This window comes from Callorhinus ursinus, unplaced genomic scaffold (genome assembly GCF_003265705.2).
Source record: "Callorhinus ursinus isolate GAN/ISIS: 27379988/994484 unplaced genomic scaffold, GSC_fseal_2.0 scaffold77, whole genome shotgun sequence".
Lineage (NCBI taxonomy): Eukaryota > Metazoa > Chordata > Mammalia > Carnivora > Otariidae > Callorhinus > Callorhinus ursinus.
In genome coordinates, this window is record NW_027397139.1 from 2001852 (window position 1) to 2010426 (window position 8575).

At 60.3% G+C, this 8575-nt stretch overlaps 1 protein-coding gene across 4 annotated transcripts; it reads left to right on the top strand.

The window, feature by feature from the left end:
* The first annotated feature begins 307 nt into the window (after nucleotides 1-307).
* Nucleotides 308-7906, top strand: SIRT6 (sirtuin 6). 4 transcript variants are annotated; one of them, XM_025861458.2, is made up of 9 exons: nucleotides 351-428; nucleotides 1625-1721; nucleotides 2099-2226; nucleotides 3548-3730; nucleotides 4830-4889; nucleotides 5916-6011; nucleotides 6096-6176; nucleotides 6766-6889; nucleotides 6982-7906. In XM_025861458.2, the coding sequence occupies exons 4-9, from the start codon at nucleotides 3570-3572 to the stop codon at nucleotides 7321-7323; spliced, it is 864 nt and encodes a 287-aa protein (XP_025717243.1). In that variant the 5' UTR covers nucleotides 351-428; nucleotides 1625-1721; nucleotides 2099-2226; nucleotides 3548-3569; the 3' UTR covers nucleotides 7324-7906. The 4 variants fall into 4 exon arrangements, with proteins under 4 accessions (XP_025717242.1, XP_025717243.1, XP_025717244.1 ...); XM_025861459.2 differs by lacking the exon at nucleotides 351-428 and adding an exon at nucleotides 475-905; XM_025861457.2 differs by lacking the exon at nucleotides 1625-1721 and having other exon boundaries at nucleotides 308-428.
* Nucleotides 7907-8575: the final 669 nt, after the last annotated feature.

Sequence of the window (8575 nt, forward strand, 5' to 3'; positions counted from 1 at the left end):
GAAGCACGAGTCCTCTGTCCTCGTGAGGGACGTGGGGACTTCAGTTTACTCATTTGCAAGAAGAAAGGGGGCACCGGTTGCTTGTGCCCCTCATTTGAGAGGTGACTGGAGGGAGGGCTGTCCCGTAGGCGGCTGCCCCTGTCTCCCGCCACCCGCCAGCGCTTCGAAGGAAGCGGACGTCTCTTTGCCCGCAGTTGAGATGGCGCCTGAGGCGTCAGACGAGGCGCGTGCGCCTTGGAGGGAGAGGCCGGGCGCGTCGAGGGGAACGCGACTCCTCCTCCTCCCCCCTCCTGTCCCGCCCCGTTTCCGGCGGAAGCGGCCTCAACAAGAGAAACTTTATTGTTCCCGCTGGGGCGGCGAGGATGTCGGTGAATTACGCGGCGGGGCTGTCGCCGTACGCGGACAAGGGCAAGTGTGGCCTCCCCGAGGTGAGCTCGGCCCCGCGTCCCGAAGGCCGCCCCCGGCGCCGCGGGCTGGGCGGGGCCGGACAGCAGCGGGGCATTGTGGGAATATCGGGAGGCACTGGGGCTAGACAATGGGAGGGACTTCCCAGGGAGGAGGGGGCGGGAAGTGACGCCCCCTGCGCTCCCGGGGCCCGGGACGCCCCCAGCCCCGGGTCGGCCGGGCTGGACCGAGCGAGGCCCCCGCGTTGCGGGAAGTCCTGAAGTTCTGATGGGGGAAGCGAGGGGACGCAGTTGCAGGCGGAAGGCTCGGCAGGGGCGAAGGCGAGGAGGTGGAAATAAACACACTTGGGGCACCAATTAGGCCAGAGCCGGGACCGCCGGGGCCGCACGTGCCAGACTGGGGAGCTGACACTTTATCCTGAGGGTGATGGACAAGGGTTTTAGGTTGGATGGACGTAGATATGTGTCAGGAAGACCCCTTCTGCCGCTGCAGGACTTGGGGTGAGTCACTTCCCTTCTGGGTCCCCTCGTCCCTCTGTAAACTGGGGGGAAGATTGCCCCCGTCCCCTAAAGGCTGGCTGTGCGTTCTGAGGGAGGCATTTAATATGAGCCCTCAGAATCCCTCCGAAGCCCCTCTCTTTTCTTCCTGCCTGTCGCTTGATTCCACAAACATTTATTGAGCACCCACTGGGCGTCAGGCACTTTCTCAGCCCTGGGACCACGGTAGGGAACAAGGCATACAAAACCCCCTCATGCTAGCAGGGAGACAGACACGGAGCAAGTAAATATAAGAAGTCCGATGATGGTGGGCGCCTGGGTGGCTCAGTTGGTTAAGCGACTGCCTTCGGCTCAGGTCATGATCCCGGGGTCCTGGGATCGAGTCCCACATCGGGCTCCCTGCTCGGCGGGGAGTCTGCTTCTCCCTCTGACCCTCTTCCCTCTCGTGCTATCTCTCGTTCTCTCTTTCTCAAATAAATAAAATCTTAAAATAAATAAATAAATAAATAAATAAATAAATAAGTAAATGTTTGTGGACTCAAACCTCCTGAGAGTGAGTTCCTGCGGGATGTGTCCTTCTATGTCCGGCTCCTCTCGCTGAGCATGGTGTCCTCGGGGTCCCTCCACATCGTGGCAGGTGTCAGGGTCCCTTCCTTTCTGTGGCTGACCGATGTTCCAGTGTGTGCATGGACCGTGTTTGTGTATCCTTCATCCATCTACAGACCCTCAGATTGATTCCACGTTTTAGCGATTGTAAATGATGCTGCTGTGAACAGGGGTGTGCAAATGAGATGACTTTTGAGCCAAGACCTAAAGGAGGTGAGGGAGGAGCCATGTGGGAGCACTCCAGGCAGAGGGTACAGCCCATGAAAAGGTCCTGAGGCAGGACCAGGCCTGGTGTGCTGGAGGAATAGTGAGGAGGCATGTGTGACTGGAGCAGAGTGGGCGAGGGGGAGAGAGGGAGGAGGGGAGGGTGGTCATGCAGGGCCTTGAGGGCCGCTGGGAGGGCTTAGGCTTTTACCCTGAGGAATGTGGGAGCCCCAGAGGGCTGTGGGCAGAGGAGGGACATGAGGACAAGCTGCCTTTTCCAATCGGCTCTCCCCACTGGGCAAGGCAGGGGCATCCCAATCTGTGGCTAGTTGCTTTGCCACTTGGGACACGTTTTGACCTCTCCATTCTGCTCTGTCCCCTGGCAGATCTTCGACCCCCCTGAGGAGTTGGAGCGGAAGGTGTGGGAGCTGGCACAGCTGGTCTGGCAGTCCTCCAACGTGGTGTTCCACACAGGTGCTGGCATCAGCACCGCCTCGGGCATCCCTGACTTCAGGTCTGTGGGCATGCAGGGGAAGTTGAGGCAGGGCCTGCCACACCGCCAGCAGCTTCCCTGTTAGCTCACAGAGGCTTGGGCATCAGAAGCCATCCTACTGCCTTCCCCTTGGGGGTGTTGGGCACTGGAAAGACCCCGCCCTTTTAATCGCGGCCCTTTAAGTCATGTGCAACATTCCACTCACACCCCATTGGCTAGAGCATGGTCACCTGACCGTACCTAGCTGCAAGGGATCCTGGGCAATGTAGTCTCTTGCCTGGGCTCACCATGCATGCCTAAATACTGGGGTTCTATTACTTTAGACGATGGGAAGAATTGATATCAGGGGCAATTAGCTCCACGCTCACTTGCAAATATTCTTCTATCGGACCTGGTGTCAGGCAAGTGGCTTAAACCATCCAGACCTCAGCCTCTCACCCATTAACAAGGGTGTGGGACCAGACAGTGTCTAGACTCCTCTCTCCTTGCGCATCATGTGTTAGACAAGAGTCTTCTTGCTGAAGTGTCCACGTCTCAACGGGCACCCCCCTAGTGGCCCGTGTAGGCACTGAGTTTGCAACCCTTCCCCAACGACTGTGCCACCCAGGCGCCCCAGATTCCTGGTCCTGGAAGGAATGTTAGGCTTCTAAGGCATGACTCCCTCCCACCCCTCCTTCACAGTCTGCCATGGCTCCCCACTGCCACACAGGAGAGTTCCAGGTACTTCGGGCTGGAAATCAAAGCTCTTCCTGCTCCGGCCTTGGGACATCTCTCCCACCTCAGCCCCTGCTGCTCCCAGACCACTTGCGTTTCCCCAACGCATGGGCTGTTGTCAGTCCCCCTAGGCCTCTGCTTAGCCCTTCTGCCTGAGTTGCTCTGCCCTTTCCTCGCACAGTTGAAGAGACAGCTCAGCCTCCTCCAGGAAGCCTTCCCGCACTCCCCGTGCATAGCCCCCACCACCTCCACTGGGCTCCTCCAGTTCCACAGGCTGCAGGGTCTGTGGCCGCTTGTGTCCCCCCTCCACAGGACGGAGGACTCCTCGAGGGCAGGGCCCGGGTCCACTAGGACCCCAGCAGCACCCAGCACAGGGCCAGGCTCAGTGCAGCAGCAGGAAATGCTGAGTGAAATGAATAATTTTTTGCCCTCGTGCACCACATCCTCCCTCCTCTGCCCTTACCCTCCCCTTTTTCCCTCCCCTCTCTTTGTCTTGCTTCCTCTGTCTCTCTCTATCTCTTGTCTCCCTGATTCTCTGTCTCTGTCTCTAATGCTCGATCTCTTATTCTGTATCCTTGTCTCCTTGAACCCTAAACTCTCCGTGTCTCTCCCCACCTGCCGCCTTCAGGGGCCCCCATGGCGTCTGGACAATGGAGGAGCGGGGCCTGGCCCCCAAATTCGACACCACCTTTGAGAGTGCGCGGCCCACGCAGACGCACATGGCGCTGGTGCAGCTGGAGCGCGTGGGCCTCCTCCGCTTCCTGGTCAGCCAGAACGTGGATGGGCTGCACGTGCGCTCCGGTTTCCCCAGGTAACCCCCAGCTTCCGGCCCCGCTTGGCCTGGGCCAGGCCACCCCTCTCTCTGGGCCTCAGTTTCTTCATCTGTAAAATGAGCATGGTTGCCAGCCCTTCCCTTGTGAGGCCACCGTGGCGATCTAGTGAGGCGGCAGGGAGAAGCACTTGGCGCCCAGTAGGGCTCTGTGAACCAGAGCTGTCGTGCACTGTCACTACCTCCTGAGTCCCATTTTGGAGGACGAAGCACTAATCCCCCAGCACCCACTGCGTGCAGACAGGAGCAAAATGGATCACACCCAACAACCATTTACAACCACTTACCCAGTGCCCACTGGCACCGCACGCTGTTCTAGACACAGGATGCTGGGCGCACAAGACAGAAGCTCTGCCCTCCCGGGACTTATGCTCTGGTGGCGAGGAAACAGAAGACGAGATAAATTAGTGAATTGCATTCTAGGTCAGGCGGTGATCACTGCCAGGAAAGAGAGGAGGAGGTAGGGTGGGCAATGGAGCCTGTGACAGGGGGGTTGTGACATAGGAGTGGGGACGTGAGGGAGGTGACCAAGGGAGGCAGGGGAAGAGCCCAGGCCTGATCATTGCTCCTCCAGATATCCCAAAAGTTAGGCACTGCTGTCCCATTTCACAGACGGGGCCTGCCCGAGGTGACACAGCTGGGAAGCAATAGAACCGGGAGTTGATCCCCTGTTCCTCTGCTTCCAAAGCTCATGCCCCCTGGGCCACCCATCGCCTCAGGTTCTTCCTTTGCAAACTGGGGATCAGAACTCCTGTCCTTCGGACTTGGTGACATTCGGAGGTTCCGACATGATTGTGGATGGATTTTGTGCGTGGAATGGGCTGTCTGTGAACAGAGGTGGGGTCAGCCATGAGGGATAATGATTCCTCGGGCTCGGAGAGGTTGGGCCATCTGGTTGAGGTTGTACAATGTGTGGATGGTGGAGTCAGCAGCCAGAGGCACCAGAAGGAGAGAGTCCATTGATCCTATGGATGAAGGCTTAGGGAAGGCTTCCTGGAGGAGGAGGGCTCGGTACTTGGTCTGCAGCCTCAGGAACCAGAACCCTGTGCCACGGCTACGTGTCTTTCTTCTCCTCCCACAGAGACAAGCTGGCGGAGCTCCACGGAAACATGTTTGTAGAAGAGTGTGTCAAGTGTAAGACGTGAGTGCCATGGGGGTGGGGGGAGTTAGGGTTAGAACGGGCCGGCCCCATTCTCTGTCACCTCCCAGGTCAGGCTCTGCGTAAGGGCCTTATGCGTCTCCTCAGATGTGGCCAGAGACCCCGGCTGGGGTGGGGGCTGGGGGCTTGTGTTCCTCCTGGGGAAGCAAGTTCCCCTCCTGCGCTGCGCTAGCGATGACCACAAGCTGAACAGCTCGAAACAGAAATGTGTCATCACGGCCCGGAAGCTGGAAGTCCGAGATCAGGTGTCGGCAGGGCAGATTTGAAAAATTTCAAATCTACAGAAAACTCATAAGAATTGTTGGATGAACCCAAACTTTGCCTAGACCAGAGCTCAGCAAGCTTTTTCCGTAGAGGGCCAGATGGTAGAACGTTTTCAGCTTTGTGGCCCTGACAGTCTCTGTCAGGATGTGACGCGAAAGTTGCCGTAGACAACACAGGAAGGAATGGGCGTGGCCATGTGCCAATAAAACTTTATTCACAAAGACAGGAGGCTGAGGGCCAGATCTGATCGTCGGGGCCATAGTTTGCTGATCTCAACGTGGATTTGACAGTCTTCCGTTCCTATTCTGTTAGTCCTTGCTGTCCTGTTGAGGCGTCAGCGTGTCCACCGGCCTAGGCCCACAGGATATGTGTCTCCCTCGGCCACAGCACATTCGTGGCAAAGGCCGGGGTGTGGAAGACCGTGTAGATCATCCAGGCCCTCACCTGGCTTCCCAGTGCTCCCATGCCTTCTGTTTTTGTCCCAGTCCACGATCCAGCCTGGGGTCACGCTTTGCCTGTCATTGTCCGGTCTCTCTAGTCTCCTGGGTTTGGAATACTTCCCAGCCTTTCTGTTTCCATGACCCTGGCATTGGGGTGCAACCAGGCCAGCTGTGTTGTGGAAGCCCCCCACTTCCCTGGGAGAACAGCTCCCCCAAAAGAGCAAGAGCCGCCCAGCTCAGGCTGCAGGGGAGCGGGGGGTGGGCTGACCCAGCCCCACGGGGCCCCCTTCCTCCCCCAACACAGGCAGTACGTCCGGGACACCGTCGTGGGCAGCATGGGCCTCAAGGCCACGGGCCGGCTCTGCACCGTGGCCAAGGCGAGGGGGCTTCGGGCCTGCAGGTGAGTGACCTCTTGCCGTGACCGGACGCCGGGGGGGGGGGTGGTGCATGTCTCCATGTTGATCCCCCCACCCCTCCCCTGCAGGGGGGAGCTGAGAGATACCATCCTGGACTGGGAGGACGCCCTGCCTGACCGGGACCTCACTCTCGCCGACGACGCCAGCAGGTCGGACCCTCAGATGAGCCCAGATCGGGTGGGTGGGGACACAGGCAGAAGCACAGCCAGCTCCGGTCCTGGGCCATCAGGAGAGGCTTCCTGAAAGAGGTGGCCGCCCTGCTCTAGGCCTCCCTGTCCTCTAACAGCAGCTACTCATGCGGCACCATGCACGTGTTACAGGCAGGGAACCTGAGGCTTCAGCAGGTGGACTGTTGTCCAGTGCTGCCCCTCTGGGAAGTGGATGAGCCGGGATAGAACCCAAATCCCAAGCATTGATGGTCCTGCCCACGTCAAGAACCCTGCTTCTGCCAACGGGGTGGGGAGGTGGCTCAGGCAGAAGGGAAGCGGCAGGGGCAGGACTCAGGGCAGCTCGGAAGCTGGCCCAGGCTGTGGGCGGCCCTTGAGAGCAGAGAGTGTGGAGTGAGCTGACTTCCCAGGGCTGGGCGTGTTGTGGGAGCACAAGGTGGGTGGTGAGGCCGTGGGGCTTGAGCCAGGAGGGGTTGGAGGTCTCCCAGCCTAGTGGGGCAGAAAGGAGGGCTGCAGAGACCCTTGTGCAGGGCTGGAAGGGGCTCCATCTGACTCTGCCTTCCCGTCCCAGGAACGCAGACCTGTCCATCACACTGGGCACCTCGCTGCAAATACGGCCCAGCGGGAACCTGCCCCTCGCCACCAAGCGCCGAGGAGGCCGACTGGTCATTGTCAACCTTCAGCCCACGAAGCATGTACGTTCTGAGCCCACCCTGACATGCTCCCTGCCCCAGCCTCCGTCCCCTCTCGACCTCTGCCTCAGCCTGGCCTGTCTTTGCCCCCGCAGGACCGCCACGCCGACCTGCGTATCCATGGCTATGTGGATGAGGTCATGAGCAGGCTCATGAAGCACCTGGGCCTGGAGATCCCTGCCTGGGACGGCCCCCGCGTGCTGGAGAGGGCGCTCCCCCCGCTGCCCCGCCCGCCCGCCCCCAAGCTGGAGCCCAGAGAGGAGGCCCCCACCCAGCCCAACGGCCCAGCGCCCGCCAGCTCCAAGCCGGAGCCCTCAGCAGAGCCCTGCACCCAGCACAATGGCTCCGGGCCCGCCAGCCCCAAGAGGGAGCATCTGGACAGTCCTGCACCACACAGGCCCCCCAAAAGGGTGAAGGCCGAGGTGGCCCCCAGCTGACCCGGGGGCCCGGGGAGGGTGGGGCTTTTGATAGAAACCATGGATTCATCTTTTCTTACTGGTCTCACGTTGTTACTTGTACCTGCCCGTGGGGGTAGGGGGGCGACCTCAGGGTGCTGATGGCCGGGCTCCAGGCCCCAGGGCAGGCTCACCCTCCACTGCCTCTCTCTCTAGCTCTAGGGGCCTCTGGTGTGGGCCTGGGGAGGAGCATTTTCACCCTGGACACAGACCTTGGATCTGACACCCCAAGCACCTGCTCCTCCAGGGCCCCAGCCCCTGACTCAGGATGTTCTGGGAGGTGTGGCCAGGCCCTCCCTAGTTCCCAGTGTAAACGAGAGCTAACTCTCTCTGCCCCTGGGCCCTCACCCTCCCCTTCCCCTGCCCCCCCCCCCCAAATCGCCTTCACAGTCCCTCTGGGAGGTGGGGGGGGCAGAATCGCCATTCAGGAGCCAGACTTCATGGTGGCACAGACAATGGGGGTTTACACTGCCTTTGGGGCTAGAGGGAGAGAAAGGTGTGTCCACCTGGCTGCCTCCAGACTTCCAGAGAAGTCTTCAATGCAATAAAGGCAGAAATTCTTGCATCGGAGTCTGTGTTCGACATTCATAACCTTGTGCCAGGTCCTGGTCCTGACAGGACTGCATGGTCCCCTTGCCCCTGTGGACCCGGCCTGGGCCTCTCTGCAAACCAGGCCCCGGGGCGAAGGAGGAGGGGCAGTACCACACCGGGCATTCCCGGAGCCCTCAGTGTGTGATGATGTGCCTGTGTGTGTGGTTTCTAAATATTTGCCCTCCACTACTAGGCTGTGAGCCCCTTGAGGCTAGAGGCCGTGGCCCTTGGTCTGGTTCAAAGCCCCTGGCACCTGCTCAGAGCGGGTGGAGAGTCACCACACATTAGGAGAGCGCAGGCACAGCTGGGTTCCAGCCAGGTCCCTTCACTTCCCATGCGTCAGTCTCCCCATCCGGAAAACAAGCAGGGCGGGCTGTGCAGCCCCCAGGAAAGCAGGTCCCCAGAGCTTCCATGGACACCCTGAAGGGCTCCCTGGGGCCCCCAGACGCCTTGCGGTCCAGGCTCAGGTGTTCCCTGCGAGCTGCTCGCGGCTGCTCTCCAAGGTGCTGAAGGCACCCCTGGGGCCTGGCAGGCCGCCTTCCCAGCCTGGGGGTCCGCCCGCACCTCCCTCCCCATCCCAGGCTGGCCCAGCCCCTTCTTCCAGGAGTTGAGGAGCCCGAGACTCTGCTTCAGCTCCCACCCT

Coding starts and splice junctions, on each gene's coding strand:
- SIRT6 (XM_025861457.2), top strand. CDS start 363: ATGTCGGTGAATTACGCGGCGGGGCTGTCGCCGTACGCGGACAAGGGC. Junction 429..2,098: donor GCAAGTGTGGCCTCCCCGAG/GTGAGCTCGGCC, acceptor GTCCCCTGGCAG/ATCTTCGACCCCCCTGAGGA. Junction 6,890..6,981: donor ACCTTCAGCCCACGAAGCAT/GTACGTTCTGAG, acceptor TTGCCCCCGCAG/GACCGCCACGCCGACCTGCG.